This window comes from Gambusia affinis, linkage group LG16 (assembly GCF_019740435.1).
Source record: "Gambusia affinis linkage group LG16, SWU_Gaff_1.0, whole genome shotgun sequence".
NCBI lineage: Eukaryota > Metazoa > Chordata > Actinopteri > Cyprinodontiformes > Poeciliidae > Gambusia > Gambusia affinis.
The window spans coordinates 25522284-25541042 of NC_057883.1; the positions used below are offsets into that span (position 1 = coordinate 25522284).

Below are 18759 nucleotides of genomic sequence, written 5' to 3' on the forward strand. Positions count from 1 at the left end.
TTGTTGATCCCCAGTTTATCCTCTGACAGAGCATCGGTTTAGCTTCTGCGCCAGCCAGTCGGCTAAACAGCCCGCCAGCTAACTAGCCTGCTGGCTATCTAGCCGGCTAACTAGCCCGTCGGCTATCCAACCGCGTTCTATTTAAAGCGTCCCAGTTTATGAGTATATGGACCAGTAAATGATGTTGAAGAGGATGTATGCGCCGGGGAAGACGACCCGGGAGTATTTGTCTATGGCGTGGGTGTCTATCCAGATGTTGACGTAGCTTCGGGAGGCCTTCACCTCACCCGTGATCTGAGGGTCGTTCAGCGCCACTTGGGCCAGGATTCGCTCCTGGCGCCCGCCGTTCTCAGGTATGCCATAATTCCCCGTGGTGTTGACATCCATGGAGCCGTAGCCAGTGATTTGTGGGTCGATCATCATCTCGTCGGGGTTGCCAATGCCACATGTGCACGGCAGCTAAACGATATAAACAAACAAAGGGTAAAAGGTGCATAAATCACATTTACTTAAAGGTGAAAATTTCTTTTGTCATTTTATACATTGTTTGTTCAAAATTATTCTTAGATAATGAGGTTTAAGACTTGGGTTTGTTCTGAAGTTTAGAGTATGACAGGGCCACGCTAAGAAAATAAAAATTACAATAAAGGTATATTTTTATGAGAATAATCATAATTATTATGACTTTATTCTTGTATTATTTCAACTTTATTGTCATATGACTACTCATAATTTTATTTTTTTTATTTATTAATAAAAATTTGTATAACCCTAATACTCTGTTGTATTTGACCTCCTTTCGGAATGAGCTGTTTTAGGGCGTCTTGTCTCTTTAAATCCAAATAAGTTGCTGCAAACCAGGCCCCTCAATGTTTTCTCTCGCACATAAAAATGTCTGCAAATAGATGCGCAATTATACAACCATACACCATTGAAAAGTGGTTTCTGGATTTTAAGCCATCAACAAAACACTTTTCTTCTCCAGGAGTAAAACCAGCTGACTAAACCTACTGGACCTCTGCGCGGGTTGCTAGGTAACAGATAGAACTCTTCCTGGGTTGCTAGGTTATGGACTTTACCACAGGGGCCGCTTTTCATTGGCTGATGCCCATTCTACGTGGTCACGTGATTGGCCGTCTCACAAACTGCTTCCTGTTAGCTAAGTACAGCATAATAGCAGCACTGATACAACTTGTACACCTTGTAGCCTGTCTGCTACAGTCTTACGTTAGCTAAACAGATCAATATGCAACGTGTATCTGACACACACTGAAGATTTTATTTTAACAGAAAAGGTTTTGGACTAAACTGTTCCTCCTGTTAGCCTCTCTAGCACCAAGTACAGCTGGTCAATCAACCATCACTGTGTTCAGGGAAGGAACGATTAATAATCCAGAAATAAACTTGATATCGTAACGGACTGAATGTTTTGTTTTTAACGTAATCTTTGCTCGTCTTGCGGGGCGCAGACGGTTGCCATGGTAACAGGTGTGTTTAAACTACAAAGAGAGAGAGAATAAAAAGGTAGGAGTGGTTTTGAGTTGATCACCTGTTCGGGTTATTTTACCTTTGTTTACCTTTGCTGTGGTTCATTACAGCCGCTGTAGTTTCTAAATGTTGGACTAATTACCTCGTTCCTTTGTGAGTTTACGTCATTCACAACAAACATCACATAAAACAAATAGATTTCATTAAATTTTAACAAACAAATGGCTTCTACCGCAATAATTATGTGAGATTAAATGAATTATATCCCATCTTCAGAAGATTTTCCTTTACCTTTCCAGAGCTCTTTGGTTCCTCCTGTCAGTCTGTAGCTTCTCATATTGAGGTCAAAGTTCAGATCTACCATAACTGACTGACACCTGCTGGCCTCAGGTTTGCAACCAGTTTGTGACTGAGAAACCAGTAACCTCCTCCCAGTTGATGACATGAACTTGTTAGTTCCTCTGTCCATTGCAGTAGCTGATATATTGTGACAATCCGCTAGAAATGAAGCACTAATGGAGTCATGTTTCCATAGAAACAGGAGACTTTGTTTGTGAGACTTGCGGTCACGTGGGTCGGTTGTGGGCGGGGCTTGTAAGGTCCATGGGCTAGGCTTCACTGGGGTCACTCAGTGAGGGGTAGGGCCTGTTGATTAGTGGCATTACATTTCATAGTTTCATTGTCCTGATACCACAAAGCATCAACTTATTGAAAAAAAAAAACAGCTGAGTTTTTTTAGCGCTTGGGTTGTTTTTAGAAGCAGTACAAACCCAAATGAAAGAACAAAAACTTGCAAAATGTGAATTTTGCAAACTGTGTCCCTTATTGTCAAAGGTAACAAACTGTCTTGTCTCTAAGTGGGTTTATTTCTGTATCATACTAATGACATTGAAACGAGTTTGCTGTGGGAGATTTATTGAAGATGTTTTTGCTGGAAATGTTCCTCGAGGTATGTGGGCAGTTTGGCTCCATATGCCACAACATTTGGCACATGAAGAATAGCAGCTCCGCATTCCCAGAAATAATTTACCGTAGCCCTCTGAGGAGCTTAAAGAGAGACGATTCAGAAAATATTTATCTGTTTATTGGCAACAGACATGAATCATTAACGCTCGTTTCTGCCAGTTTGGAAATATTTTTCCCATAAATCAGGTCAGCCTTGACTGATCCATCAATGAACTCGATTTAAATGTCTGAGTTTTCTTTGTTTAAACAGGTTTTCTTTCACCACAGTAACAAAACTTCACTATTTTCTGTGTTTTCCAAGCCAAATTTGACCAAAATATGCTTTTTAGTACATAGTTTTGGTTTAAAAAATGTGTTGTGTTTCTCAGCAGAATTAATGAAATATTAAAATATCACCAACTTATTAACTGTGACTACACAGATTGATGTTGACAAATCTCATAGATTACATCTAGGTAAATATTTCAAGTACATGAAAACCTTATTTTTTTTTAGCACATTCCTTTATACATTTGGAAATTATCCCAGATCTTTGTAGTAAAATTAACTGTGTAAATAAACTGAGTATATTCAGGAAAGTCAACTAGAATGTGGAAGAACATTTTATTTTGTCTTTTGAACTTTTATCTTCTTTCTGCTACTGAAGACAAACAATGTGGAAAATTCAATAGGATAGCTTCTTCAGTATTTACCTTAATACTGAGGAAGCTTGTGGTGCATTCAATTTCTAGTCAGAACTCGTAAATTCCAGTGGCCCAGTCAGAAAAATCAACTGGAACGCCCTCCGAAGTCGGGCTTCCTACTGGGAAAGTTGACCCTCGTTACGATTTTAAGGCAGTCTTTGCGTTTCAATATGGCCGCTCTGTTAACAACAGCAAATCAGAGTAAATCTAATGTCAATACTGAACGAATTTAAAGTGATGATTGCTTATGGAAAGTAAAGCTTAAACTGATGTAAGAGGTACTGCTAACAATGTTTATGGGCGCCGCCATGTTGAAATGTTACCTTAATCAGTGTTTCTCAGTTCCAGTCCTCAGCCCTGCTCTGCATGTTTTAGATGTACCTCTATTCCAGAGCAGCTGATTCAAATGATTGCATGACCATCAAGTCCTGCAGAAGGCTGTTAATCACCCAAAGATTCAATCCAGGTGTGTGGCAGAAGGAAACACCTAAAACATGCAGGGCGGGGGGCCTGAGGACTGGAATTGAGAAATGTTACTTTAACTGGAACGCTGTGACTTTGAGTGTAATGTTAAATCCAGCTTTGCTTTTTGTGTTTTTATATTCACTTACAAAACCAACATTAAATATTTAAAACCTCTCTGGTTTGAAAAATGTTGCCGTCAGATCAAAATCATATTTATATTTCACAGCAGGCAGGAAACAGAGAAAAACCCAACAAACAGAAATAACTTACTCTCTCCCTCAGCTTCCTCTCTTTCCTCTCCTGCACAGTTGAGAGGTAGTTCACAGCCGCGTACTCGATCACCGAGAGGAAGACAAAGACGAAGCTGACCCAGAGGTAAATGTCCACGGCCTTGATGTAGGACACGCGAGGCATGGAGGCGTTGACCCCGGTGATGATGGTGGACATGGTCAGCACTGTGGTGATACCTGAAGAGAAGACGACAAACACTGTGGTAAACACACGGGGAATTAAAAACTGACGCTTCGCTCTGTAATGTTAAACCAGGTTTATCTAAATGGCACATTTCAGTTCAAAGTGTTTTAAATTATGGAAACATAAAAACATCATACAGTCAACAAAAAGAAAGTATATTTACTCTCTTGACCAATGTGCAAGAGGAAGACACAGTAACATAATGGCTGCTGGCAGGATCGACCCGAATGAATCGGGTAATGAAAACATGTCAGACGATGTGGACAAACTGTGTCCGGCCTCCTGTTGTGAGGGTAGGGTTAGGGTTACCCTAACCCTAACCCGCCTACCTTGTAATCTAAGTAGGTAATCTAAGCGTTCATAGATTACGAGAAGTGTAATCTCCGCGTTTGTGGAAGTCAGCAGAAAAAGACAAAACTATAATTTAAGTCTTATTTTATTCTCAATGTCTTCCAATCAAAACCAATTATAGAATGAAGTAAAACCGTTTGTGTCTTCTCCTCTCACCGTCTCCCTTTCACAATAAAAGCATACATTCGGGTGTGAAATATATACATTGTATCTGCCACACAGGCCCCCCCTGAACACACAGAATGTCACACACACAAAAACACACATCATCACAAGTGCATAAAAGAAAACACACACGAGAAAAACTAAACAGCAGCAACAAACAAAAACCTAACGGTAACGACAAGGGAGTTTAATAAGTCGGCCACAAGTTCATAGATTACAAGAAGCGCAAACTATGAACACATAAAATAAAATGCTTAGATTTGTAAAGAGCTTGCAAACTGAATAACAAGGTTCTGGTGACTGGTAGAGTAAATATATGGAGCAACAAACCGGTAGAAGCTACATTAGCTACTGACTGCTAGCTCAGCAGTCAGTACTACAGTAAGTATCATTGAAATGTATCTTTGTGTTACTCAGGCAGGTAGAGTACTTAAACTGTAATCGAGTAATGGCTCTAAAGTACTTCTATTATTTATAAGTTAGGATTAAGAACGAGGCGAGAGCTACAGTAGTTCTACGCTTGTGGCTTGTTTATTGTTGTCATAGCAACTCCATCGCAACTGCCTTCCAAGATGGATCTCAGTTACAAACTTCATGGAAGTGTGACATCACATGAGAACATCAGATATGTCTGTCAATGTTGCATTTATTATGGTTCATTGACCAACAGGTGGGATTTTATTTTTTTACACAGACCTGTGAACACATTGTTGCAGAAATCAATGATGAACACATGGACGAGTTTCTCTAGATCTGGCTTCGTCCTTTAGTTCTGGAAATGGTTTTCAGGCGATGGAAGGCTGATTTTGTAACTGTCTTTATGTGACTCTGAAGGCTCAGGTCAGAGTTCATCACTACACCCGGCTTTCATCCTGATCTCTCGTTTCCAGCTGTGGTAACTGAAGCTTTGTGCTTTGACTAGATCGATCCTCTTTAGGTCCAAAGACAGTCATTTCTGTTTCTGTTCAGCTGGAGAAAGTTTTGGCACCCACACATTGTTTTTTTCTGAGCATTTGTTTAGTACATCCTGTTTGTGACCTGAGCAAGCGAGCACATTTAGATTTTGAATAGGAGAGCTGTTGCTGATATTATCCTAAAAGTTACAGTTTAAAATTTAAAGTAGACTATATTTAAAATTGATAGTGAATTACTTGAGGTCTAACCGTTTTTGATGGAGGAATAGCTCAGATTCTTTGAGTTAGACGTTTTTATGTGGTTGTTTTCTTCAGCTCTGACTCTCAGAAGAATCTCAGTGTCTTATATGAAAAGCCCTGAAGGATCCGACCTTCCTGAAGACGAAAAAGCTTTTTTATGATCAGCCTCTGCATTTCTTTCCTTCTGTTTATTTATTTCATGTTGCAGCATTCAAGGCCAAAGGAAATAGGATTTTTATCTCTTTATAACCCTGTAACAAGGTGCAGCATTACAATGTTTTAGGGTTTGTAATGTTAAAAGCAGGGGTGAGGCAGTCATTTTCTCTATTTAAAGGCATAAACTTATTTTGGATTCATTAGCATGCCACATTAAAACAGTTAGTTCATGTTGAGTCTGATCAGACAAATGAAGACTAATCAGGTCAGACTGGGTGTTGAACCCCCCCTCTGCCTCCAATGAGCTGTTTTAGGGCCTCTTGTGACGTCTTCTGACCAAATATGCTGCTCAACGTTTACACTCGAATGTGAAAATGGCTGCAAACAGATGTGCAATTATACATCTGTACATCTGTACATCTTTCAAAAGCAGAAGTGGAGCCTCCTGCACAAACAACAAGAAGATAGCAAGTAGTTTCTGGACGGTAAGTCAATAACAAAACTTTGGTGTTTTCCAGCAGCCATTGTACAGTGCATACAGTGGTAAAACCACCTGACCAAATGTGTTGGAACTTCACTTGGGTTGCTAGGTAACGTGCTGGGCTCAACTGGGGTTGCTGGGTAACGGTGATTCGACTAGACCAGACTAAAGACTTTTGTTCTCTAATTTCTCTAAAGGGGGGAAAAAAAGAAACTGAAAAGTCATAAAAATGTTATTTACTGATTTATTGCGTAATGCGACAGGCCTAGACTCAACAATCAGGACGTTTTTGAAACGGCTCATTTTCCAGACACCAAAAAAAACTAACTAATTGTCAAAAACCAGCTGGATGTTTTTTTAACCACTTTGAAGAGGTAGAAACCCAAACGGACGTATAAAAATGCCAATTATGCATATTAGAAAATGTACCAACATCAAGGGATATACATTTAATTTAGTGTATGTAATGTTTGCAGAGTTAGCATTTAAACACTGAAATGATGTACCTAAATAATTGAGAAAGTTTTAATAGAGGCTAATTCTTAGTCAAATAGATCTACCTAGTGGCACCCTGGCAGGAACGGCCCTGCGATCGATCCAGAAGGACACCCAGGACAGCATGACCATCAGCGTGGCGGGGAAGTACGTCTGCAGCAGGAAAAAGAAGATGTGGCGCCGCAGGGTGAAGTGGATGTACAAACGGTTGTACCAGCCTGCAGCACAAAAAGAGAGACAGCGCCAGTTATTCCCACATTGTCAGGCAGCTGATGAGCCATGTCAACACTGCAGGAATTGTCCCTGCAACTTTGGCAGAGAAAGATAGCGCACAAAATCCTTTTCATGCGCTGAGTCGCTGGAAAGTGACATGTGGTTGTGTGAACAGTGAAAAGCTTTCTGTGGGTTTCCTGCAGAGCACAGCAGGTCCACAAGAGCCTGTCTGCTTCAGTTCACTGCCAGGATTATGGATTCTTCACTGCAAAAACACAAAATCTTACCAACTATTTTCTAGTGCAGATATCTTGCTGCACTTAAAGTAAGACTGAACTATCTTCCAACAAGATACAGGAGCTTGTTTTAAGTCAATAATTCCTTAATATTGATGAAAAAGTTGTTGCTTCATTTTACTGATAATGTAGGAAAAATGTCTTGTTATAAGTGAAATAATCCGAGAATGGAACAAATACTTTTTCATTAATATTAAGGAATTACTGACTTAAAACAAGCTAATATTTCTTGCTGAAAAGTTATTTTTATGTTAATTTGATCTTATTTCAAGTGTACTGAGATATTTGTAGTAGAAACTAGATTAAAACCACTTGATAACAGTTTGTGTTTTTGCTCTGCAGACGGCGGGTTCCTGTGTGAAATGGCTGAGAACCAACATGAGACATGATGTTTGAATTCAGGTGTGTGGTAGCTACCTGTGCTGCTGTAAAACGCCAGCTTTGTGGTGGTGTGAAACTTTTGGATCAGGAACTGGGACAGAGATATTCTGTCATCCGTGTTCAGAGATTCGTTTCCTTTCTTCCAGTACAGCATCAGGTCGTCATCTGTGTACGCATCTGTTTGGGAAACAGAAAAGTTTTAACATTTTAAGTTACAAAACAATTTTAACCCATTTGAATAATAAACTGAACTTGGATCCAGGGCTAGGTTAGTGGCGTTTAACGTTTATTAATTTCCCTTTTGGATCAATAAAGTATTTTTGAATTTGAATTAACGCACTAACTCGTAGGTTACCTAGCAACAACCTGCTGAGGAACTTGTTACCTAGCAACAACTTGCGCAGCAGCAGTTTACAATTTTACCGCTGTGCCTCATAACTGCTTAAAAATAAAAAACTGCGGAGGGAAAATGGGAACGGTTATCCCAACTGTTTGAGGGTATTTCAAAAATCTAAAACAAAAAACTAATCAATAACTATCAATATCAACTGATATGAAACACCTATTTCATATCAGTTATGATCCGTTTTGCTGCCATACTGTCCAACCTTCATCCTGTAGATAAAAATACTAGCACTCTTCAGAAATTAAGAAATTACTTACACTAACAGACAGTAAATATAGTTTACTGTCTCAATAAGGTTTATTAATATTTGAAAAGTAAAATCTAGATGCGTTTCAGTTATTGGTGTGAAACTATGGAATAAATGACATGATAATCTCAAATTATGTGCTGTTTTTTGTTACTTGTTTGTAAAATAGTGTTTTACTTTGTTTCCTTTTTTAAAATATAAATTTACTAAAACAAAGCTACTCTGAATCTGGATGAAAATGTGAACTACCCATCATCATCATCGTCATCATCATCATCATCGTCATCATCATCATCATCATCGTACGGTCTCTACCTGCCAGTGTTCTCTACATGCTGCTCTTTATTCACCGTGAAGTTTTACATGAGACGGACTTCAAAGTAAAGCGGCAGAAAGTCCTAAAACTTTAATGCGCAGCAGATCTGGGGTTTCAGGGAATATCTGGTATGCAAAGCGGACATGTCAGTCTCAGCAGGGGGCAAGAAGAAAGCTCCTGAAGAGTGATGATACTAAAAATGACTGTCAGGCAACACCATGTGTGGAAAGGAAATCGACAGGAATACTCTGGAGTCGGGTGGAAATCTTTAATGTTTCTGTTGGGGGCAAATTTTACTGCAAATATTTTAACCAGAATTAAAGTGTCAGTTTAGCTGACTTCATTTCAGACTGGAGTTTTTATCCTCTGCCTTTCCAGGTGCTTTATTTCTATTTGCATTCTGTTTTTATAAAGGGAACCTATTGTGCAAAATTCACCTTTTGTACTTCCATTTCAGTTCGTTCTGCTTGGAGAAACGGATCACACGCTTTAAAGAAACAACCGTTTTTTGGTGATAAGTTATTGTTTTGGTATCTGGAATATGAGCCATTTCAAAAATCTATGGAAAGTAACTTGACAAATCAGCAGGCACTGTGCCATGAGTGACCCCAGCAAGGCCCAGCCCGTTGCCTAGCAACCCTAGTGGAGCTCCGCCCATCACCTAGCAACCCAATCTGATTTCCACAACATTTCATCAGGTTGACTGTGTAAATAGCTGTTTGCTAGTATTTCCTGTCCAGATTTTAGTGGATGTCTCTTAGAATACTTAAAATAAGACAAATTGAACTTTTCAGTGAGATTTATTAACTTGTTTTAAGTCAATAATTCCTTAATATTGATGAAAAAGCTAATTCCATTGGCAGATTATTTCACTTATAACAAGGGGAAAATGTGTAGCTATTATTCATCATGTAGCTATATCTGAAATAATCTCTTGGTGGCACTAGTACTTTTAAAGATCAATATTAAAAAATTATTGACTTAAACAAACTCTTAGATCTCGCTGTAAAGTTACTTATGAAGTAACTTTGAGTTTCGTATGAAGACATTTGCACCAGAAACCAAAAATATTTTGTAAAATTTTACGTTTTTTGCAGTTTAACATTAAGTTCTGAGGGAGAAATTATCTTGAGAATAAATGCTGTTTTAGTTTTTGGTGTTTCCAAACAAAAAAGTTGAAAATAGATCAGCTTATTTCATCTCACATCTTATCTTAAGTCCCAGCTGTAAAACAAAAGATCTGAACTTTGCCCCAGAAATCATTTCACTCACAGCTCTCGATCTCCAGTGAGCAGGTCTGGGTGTCCAGGGGGAAGCGGCTCAGGTCCATGTTGCACATGGCAGTGACTGTGACCCTGCAGAAAACACAGAGCAGATCCTCCTTAAACCAAGACAACAAACCTTCATCTGAACATCAGATGACAATCACTAAACCTGGAGCTGCTCCGTTTCATAACAAGGAAACTAATTAGTGTCTTGTACTGCTTTCCTCTTACCTTTTAAGATGTAATCAGAATTAAAGGGATGAGTCATTTCACCATCATGACTCCCCGATTTAGAAAAGCTTCCTGGATTTATCTCCACTGTGAAACTGAGAGATATCTTTTATATTTAATCAAGACCTGCAGCTGAACAAAAGTCTCTCAGCCTCCATTTTACCTGCAGTGCTGGCAGAGAAACGTCCTATTCAAAGCCCCTTTCACACTTCCAACAATGGTTCAAAAGCTTTAAAATGTATTTGTGGGTTTTTTTGTAGCAGCAAAACCCAATTAAAATGGAATATTTTAATTTGAGTACATTTATTTTTATGGGAAAAATCCAATATAAAGAAAAAAGTGGGTTTTTTTTTTACCTGCATCACAATTATTGATCTGCCTGTTATTAATGGTTTGTACAATAATAATAACAATAACAATAATCTCTCTGTATCAGGGGAGACTTTTGATAGAACCGGGTCGGACCCTGCAGTGCAAAAAGGCCTATACAGTATTAGCAGCATTACTTGGACTTTTGTGAAGTTAACAGTTGTTCCTGGTTCAAAAACCACCTTGTTGCCATGGTTACACATCATAACGGATGCTGAAAAGAAACAAAAACAATAATCTACAAATATCCTTCCAGCTACACAGCATCCAAGATCAGAGGGAATAGTTGATTTAAAAAAGTGTTTCCGGGGCGTAGAGGTTAGCGCGCCCCACGCCTGGAGGCTCCCAGCGACGCGTCGCGGGTTCGATTCCCGGACCTGACGACATTTGCCGCATGTCTTCCCCCCTCTCCTTCCTCCTTGCATAAGGGACACTAGAGCCACAAAAAGACCCCCTAGTGGGGGAAAAAAGTGTTTCTGCCAGAAGCAGGGAAGTTCATGTTTCTAAAAAAGAAAAGATCAGATGCGACGCCAACATGCTGCCAGCTTTATAACAGAACTGACATGGAAACTGTTGCCCAGTCTCTGACCAGAGATCATGGCTCCAACTGAAATCCAAGTACAGCTAAATAAACTTTACACATTCAGTTTTTTACACACAAAAGTATTTTTTACTGTAAACATCCACTCTAAAGGTTGCTATGGAAACTGAGAGACTTTCTCTAACCTTCTCTGGTGTTTACCGGGTTATAGTTACAGGAAAACAGGAACTCGTGGATTGAGATTTAGAAATCCCAAATACTCTGATTAGCCAAAAGAGCTATATATTTTTTTTGTATCTATTTAACATTTTTGCTAACTTTGTTGTAATCTTTCAATTGAATAAAGTTCGACATCTGCTGGGGATCGTCTAATAAGAATTCCTGAAGTAGTTAGATATTTATATCCGTGCTCTTATTTTGAAGTCTGTTTATGCTGAAGTTCTGTTTCCTCTCATCACCTTCTCTGTCAGCAAGTGGCAAACGAACAGCTGAGATACGTGACGTAAACATCCAGGATTAATAATTAAACAAATACAAATATTCTGAACTGCTTTGAGAGCATTTTTGTTGGTACATGATTTCCACCAATGATGTTGACATTTGTTCTGTACCCAGAATGCATTGCAGAGCTAATGTTTATGATTACTGCTTTAAGGTTAGCGCAACTTCTTAGTTATCTGTGCCCGCCACTGGAATATATAAAATTACCTTGCTAAACTATGTTATGTGAAATTGTTAGCTATGATGTAGTATTATAGAACACTAATAATTTTTTAAAATAAAATTACGACAACAAAGTCATAATATTATGAGAAAAAAATTAAAAAGTGAATTAAGTCATATGTCAAGAATAAAATCAGAGTATTACAAGAATAAAGTAGAAATAATACAAGAAAAAACTATAACATGAAAATAAAACCATCATTTTTGAGAATACATTACAAGAATAAAGTTAGAATATTAGGACTGTTATCGTAATATTATGATTTTATTCTCATAATTTTATTTTTTTCTAGTGTGCCTGAAAATATCAAAAATAATGCCATATTTTTAACCTCACTAGTTAAATGCTCTCAGACTAAAGGTTGGATTTTTTCAAGTATTGTTCTCAGATTATTTTACCTTCATAAAAAACAAATGAGCTTTTTCCATTTCTTTCTTAGGGTGCCAGTAAGGAAGATAAAGAAAACAGCTGCACTGAAAAGATGTAGAAACTGTTGCATTAGATGTGCTTACACACCTGCATCTTTCCTGCTCTTTGCTTTGTGAATCAGATAGAAATAAGTTTGTTCTGACCTGAGACTGTAGAGCACGTTGCCGTCAGGATAAACTCTCAACATGACATTATCAGTGGTGGTGTCGTGGATGAAAGAGCGCTTTGAGTGAACAAAAAACATGTCAGGAACCCAAATCTTCTTCACCAGACGACTGTCGAACGTCATGCTCTGGTTGTTGGTGCTGGGAAACGACAGCCGCTCATCTTTCCAGTAGTGACGCAGATACAAAGTCATGGTGAAGTCCTGCAGGAACAAAAATATTAAACAATATGAAACCAAATTTTGGTTCATGACAAACATCATCCTAATGCACTCGGCAGGACAAACATCCAAATTTGTCTCATAAGTGAAATTCTGATGAGATTAGATACAGATGGGCAACAAAAACATAACTTTTTATTTAAATTGACACCCTTTATCACCCTGGTTTAGATTTAATCTTCCAAAAAGATTATGGATGTTAACTGAAATAAAATTATGATACACATTTCATTTTCAGGAACAACCTGCTGTAAATATGCTTTAAAACTCTTAATAACATTTGATTGGCTTGTGTGATAAAATGTAAAACAGGCTTTAGGGCAATGTTTACATTTTATGTTTTAGCAGTTTGAAAAATATGAATAATCTCATTATTGACGTTTCTAATAGAAATTTCAAATCTATAAACTCAAACTTTTATACTAAAATGGTCCAACTATTTTGAAAAATTTTAATAAATAATTTTAGAAAATGGCTGCCAGTTACACCCGATCAGCAGCTCATAGCAACATCAACGTTGACCAAATGTGCAACACTTCCTGAACTAAAGAGCTTCTGACCTCATCAGGGACAGAAACATTTATTTTAGTGACATCATCAGAAGACAAAGTCCTCATGTGACGTCTCACTGACAGGAACTTTGCAGTTGACAGCGATCCTGGTATCCGTCACTAACTGTTATGACCGTTACTAAGGAGTTGCTATGACAACAATAAACAAGCCACAAGCTTAGAACTAGCTCTCTTCTAATTCCTACCTAACTTATAAAAAATATAAGTACACTACAGCGATAAATCATTAAACTTTATTTCATTCACGCTTTGCGCTGAGCTTGCCTACCAAGATGGCGGATCAGTGGCGCGGGTCACTTCCAGTTCAGACTTGTGGGAACTATCAGTCAATCCCTGAACTGTAATTTCTGTTTTTCTTTTAACCATTACATGGATGTCCAATAAGTGAAGAGTAATTCATGACCTGTTTTTTAATTTAAATGATTTTTATGAAGCTCTGTCATCCTCACCATATCCACCTCAGAGATGGTGTCAATACTTTCCACCTGAACATCAACACCCACAGGTATTGGAGGACCTGAAAAAAAGTCATTTCCAAAGTCAGTGTGTTGAAATATTATTTTCTGTTTGTAACTAAACATACAATCATTTTGACCTTTCACCTACAAAAGCTCTCCTCTCAGCTAGCCAGCTGATTTTACTGTTTAGTGAAAATAAAGTTTTATTTTAGTCATAAAGCAGCTTTCTAAAAAAATAAAAGTTTTTTTCTGACCTTGCAAACTAATGTTGCATAACTTTTCTTTCATAAAACACACCATTACTATGCCTAATGGACTGTCACTACGGTAACGCCAGGGCCGGCGCAAAACCTTTTTGGGGCCCAAAGCAGATTTTCTTTTGGGGCCCCAATACTAACATGTCAACACCAGATGCTCCATCATTTCTACGCTACTCTGTGTGTAACATTCCTGCTATCATTAGCATAATTTATAATGAACTTACATCATACTGCTGTTACTACAGCTGATGATTTTAACCTTACAGGAGAAACAAACGTACAAAAGAAATATTTAGATTTTGAAATGTAGATTGGTATTTAAATGTTCCATATTACTTTAACTATTTGAAAGTATCACTTGCAGATTAAATTTAAATTAGAGTAAGGACGTTAACAAGTTTGATGTCTTATATTTCCCCAACAACGGCAGCAGGAAACAAGAAGGGATTAATCTATTATTTTAGTTATAAAAACAATATAGAAATAATTTTTTCATATGTAACAGTATTTAGTTTGTATTATTCAATGCTATTATATATATAAGTTTTTCAGTCTTACATGTTCTGCTGTGTTGTTTATTTTAGATCATAATAGGACAGAAACGTTTGAATTAGACCAGAGAAAATAAAACCTGTTGTTTTCACTAAACCAAATCTTCATCATTTTTACACCTTCAATCAGCTTTAATTCTTACAGAAAGGTAAGAGCTGGTTTTTTGGCTGCAGTCTTCAAAAAACATTTAATTTATTTAATTTCTGTGTTGATACTAGTAACATTCATGCTTCAGAGGACAAAACTTTCATTGAAAAACTCTAAAACTGATTGTATTGTTAAGGAAGTAGCTCATATTCACTGGATTTGTTTAGATTATTTTATATAAACAGCGTTTAAAAGAAAGCACACAGCAAATGCTCGTGCTACAGCTGACAGTCGGGCTTTGATTTATCTTTGACCTATTTCAGCCCCTGTACTCTACATCATCAAATTCCCACAAGCACAAAACAACAATCAGGTCATAACAGATAAAAGCTGATGCAACACGACTCTCTTTTCCTCTTCATGCTTCACATTGGACGTGAAAAGACGATCCTGCAAAGCGTCACTTTGTGGGTTAGGGTAGATTGTTGTGATAAAAAATAGCAGCACATGTTGCAAATTAAAGGCGGTCATGGCTGATTTGTTGCTGCTAAAATAAGCTTTTGTTTTTGCATCAAAGGAGAATCAACACTGTAAAAAAAAACACAACCTAAAAAAGTATTGTTGGTCTAGTTTCTATTGTACACTTGAAATAAGACAAAGCTAACTTACAAGTAACAACTACCAATACAGTATTGGTAGATTAAAAAGAAGCAGAACATTTTCATCATTATTGAGAAATTATTGACTTAAAATAAGCTCCTGTATCTTGTTGAAAAGTTTCTTAAAAGTGAGTTTAAGTAACTCATTTATTTTCTCTAAAAAGTGGACAAGAATTACTGCTAAGATTTTGTGTTTTTGCAGTGTACCACTCTGCATTTCAAAGGTCAAATATTTTTTTTAGTTTGCTGCTCCTGTAAGGTAAAAATCAACAGCCAAAACTGGTGTGATGTAAGCTAATTACAAATGATGCTAATCATAGCAGCTATGCTACACACAGAGCAGTGTAGGAATAATGAAGCCTCATTTTTGGAGAGCCCCCAAACAACAAGACAAGACAAGACCCAGAGGCCCCAAAAGGCTTGGACCGGCCCTGTTCAAGTGGACTGAGATATTTGCACTAGGAACTGGACCAAAACACTTGGTAAGATTTTGTGTTTTACAGTATAAAAGATAACAAACACATTAAATAATTACTGTCTTCCAGTCTGAGTTTATCTTTGCATAATCGTTCAACAAATCCTTCCAAAATGAAAACATGAAGCAGAGCTTAATGGCGTTCTTAAGGTTTCAGGGAGATTAGAGCCTGCAGGACTAAAAGGTTAAAACAAAAACAACAAAAACAGAAAAACACCGACTGGATCTAGTGTAGCATTTTGGAGAGTTTTGATCTATAAAGTAGTTTCTAACCTCCAAACGCTGGCCTCATGGTGAAATCATGATCATCTATTCTCAGCAGCTGCTCAGATTTTGTCATCGGGTTTTTGGTCAGGTCTGGGCTTCGTTTGTAAATTGGACTATTTGGAAAATAAAAGCAAAATGTTTGTGAAAAATAAACTTTTATGTTATTTTTAAAAAGAAAGAAAATGCATTTTTCTTTAATTTTACCTTCCAGTCTTCTGACTGCCTCCTCCCTCCATTCTGGTGTCTCTTCTTGACCTGGTGATTCAAAACACAAAACATTATGGCACATTTATTAATATTGGTTTTTTCTATCGTTTTATGTATTTCTTTAGTTTTTACAGTTTTTTTCACACTTAAATGTTTCCAGTCAGAAACATGTTTTAATATCAAAGACAACTTAAGTAAATACAAAAAGCTTTTTACATTTTATGTTTTATATATTACAGAAAAAAATCTGTCTCATCACAATAGTTAACTGTAGATAAAAATGAAAAAGTACCAGATAATATTATTAAATTTAGATGTAATAACAAATACAAGTTTTTAGCTGTTTTTCATTTTTTTTCCTGGAATAAATAACACTAAAAATACTAATATTTTAGCTGTGATTTTTTTTTGCCATTATGTTGGGAACTTTGTGTTTTTTTAGTCTGTTTTTGCTCAATTTTATTATAGCTTTCATTTAAATTCTAAAAATAGAAATTAATTTACAGAATAGTTGATATTTATCTAAAATTACAAGTTTTTCTTTTTCAAGAAGTCGTGACATTTACAGCTGTAATTAAGTTTTTTTTTAGTACATGAAAACAAATGCAAAATTATTCAACCGTTGCTCTTTGAAAAACAGAAGGGTAACCTGCTGCACAATCAACAAGAACGCAGCAAGAAATTTCTGGGTGGTAAGTAAACAACAACAACACTTGTCTTTTCCAGCAGCCATTGTGCAGTTAATTCAATGTGCTGGAACTCAGCATAGGTTGCTAAGTAACAGGCTGGGCTCTGCTGTGGTTGCTAGGTAACGGCACAGTGATTATGGAATGTAACGTAACAATCAGAAAGCTTTTGAAACGACTCATTTTCCAGACACCAAAATTTATGAACTCATTGCTAAAGAACAACTGGATGTTTTTAGAAGCAGTTGAAGCCCAAACAGATTCGTACAAATGATCCAAAAGTGAATTTTGCAACAATAAAAATGCTCCTAAAAATTAATTTTCCCAAACAAGTTACTCAAGTAAAAGTAACTAGTTACTATCTAATTCTGGTTATAATGCGTTGCAGCCAGTTGATAAATTTTGCACCAAGTCACCAAGGTGTTACTTTCCAACATGGCCGCCAGTCACTTTGTACCTTCGGTATAAATTTTAGGCCACGAGGAGAAAGAGGGACAGAATAAATTAAAAAATAAAACCCAAACTGGATTAATAGAGTAAAGCTGTGCTGTGACAGGCGAAGCCAAATCCCTGTTGACTGAAGACGTGCATTAAGGAAATATCAAAGACTGAGCGGAGCCGAGACGCAGAGACTGACGCAAACAAAAGGGGGAATAATGGAGAATGAAATGAGAGCGAAGGAACAAGGTTTCATTGGGTTAAAGCCGCAGTGCAGTCGGTGTTGGGCCAGCGGATGCTACACATCCACCCAGCAGCTGGCTCTTAATCCTCTTGGCAGAAATGCCTCTGCAATCCCGTCTCTGCTGACCTGCGGCACATGCAGGCCGCCTGTCCGCTGCCTGGTCCACCACCGCAGCTGCGGGAATACATGAGGCCGCACCGCGGTTACTGGGCCAAATTTGTGCAGAGGTCATTATGGACGTGTTTACTAGCAGCAGGCCCACAAATAACAAGAACAGCAGCTGAAAACAGCAGGATAACTGTAAATAAAACACTTACAAGGCAAATATTGTATTTTAAAGGCATTAATCCTATTAAATGTTAAATATTGAGAGAATTATAAAACATAAATCAATTCAGAATAATTTAAAATCTCTGCTCTGTCGGTAGCAGAGATATCGCTATAATCATTTCAGAGTCATTTTCGACAACAGTCTCTATGTGCATCTTTCTGGATAAATAACTCAAACTATTTACAAACAGAAAATTGTAAGAGTTTTGATTAATGTCCTTTAAATAAAACACAAACAGGTTAAATGTGTTCAGTTTGAAATGGTAAAAATGTTGCTGTTGTGTCTTTTTAGCATCTCCACTATGAGGTGTTTTCTCCTCTGCTGTCCTTCTGTGCATCTCGTCTTTCCAAACCCAGCAGCAGCCAGTCGCTTCGGGATTTCACAGTCAAGACAGCAGACAGGTGATGAGAAACAGAGGAGAGGAAGAGCTGAATCCAACATGAATGTCTGAGGTTTTTATTCAAATTGACTTCACAGAGCCTGCATGTGCCAGCAGGGAGACGTTTGACATGAGGCGTCTTTTAATAGGAAGAAACAGCAAACAAGCTGCATTTCCATAACAAATATATACAAAATTTGTTGATATTCCACTAAAAAAAACCCCACTGTTTTGCAATTGCGATTTTTACATTAAATAAGAAGTGCAATTAAAATCACAAGAGAATAAGTTTGTTCATTTGATATGTTGTTAAAAAAACATGCAGTGCCATGATCTTCCAACCACTTCCTGTCGTCTTCTTTGTCGTTTCTGCCAGTAACAACATCTTGTTGTTGATCACATCACACATGTGATGCCATCCATCCATCCATCCATCCATCCATCCATCCATTTTCTGTTCACC

The 18759-nt window shown here is 37.5% G+C and overlaps 1 protein-coding gene and 1 long non-coding RNA gene across 2 annotated transcripts in view; one reads left to right on the forward strand and one right to left on the reverse strand.

The window, feature by feature from the left end:
- Nucleotides 1-18759, reverse strand: part of LOC122845904 (gamma-aminobutyric acid receptor subunit rho-1-like) — a 23183-nt gene continuing 4424 nt past the window's right edge. The window contains exons 2-10 of the mRNA XM_044142449.1: nucleotides 16216-16266; nucleotides 16018-16124; nucleotides 13703-13770; nucleotides 12440-12663; nucleotides 10010-10092; nucleotides 7805-7945; nucleotides 6944-7096; nucleotides 3873-4069; nucleotides 1-459 (exon numbers count right to left, since the gene is read on the reverse strand). Of these exons, the coding sequence (XP_043998384.1) occupies nucleotides 157-459; nucleotides 3873-4069; nucleotides 6944-7096; nucleotides 7805-7945; nucleotides 10010-10092; nucleotides 12440-12663; nucleotides 13703-13770; nucleotides 16018-16124; nucleotides 16216-16266 (1327 nt within the window). The 3' untranslated portion in view covers nucleotides 1-156. The remainder of the gene's footprint in view (nucleotides 460-3872; nucleotides 4070-6943; nucleotides 7097-7804; nucleotides 7946-10009; nucleotides 10093-12439; nucleotides 12664-13702; nucleotides 13771-16017; nucleotides 16125-16215; nucleotides 16267-18759) is intronic.
- Nucleotides 4014-9004, forward strand: LOC122845905. The gene is made up of 3 exons (XR_006373156.1): nucleotides 4014-4095; nucleotides 7730-7789; nucleotides 8639-9004. It is a non-coding gene; the product is annotated as an uncharacterized LOC122845905 (long non-coding RNA).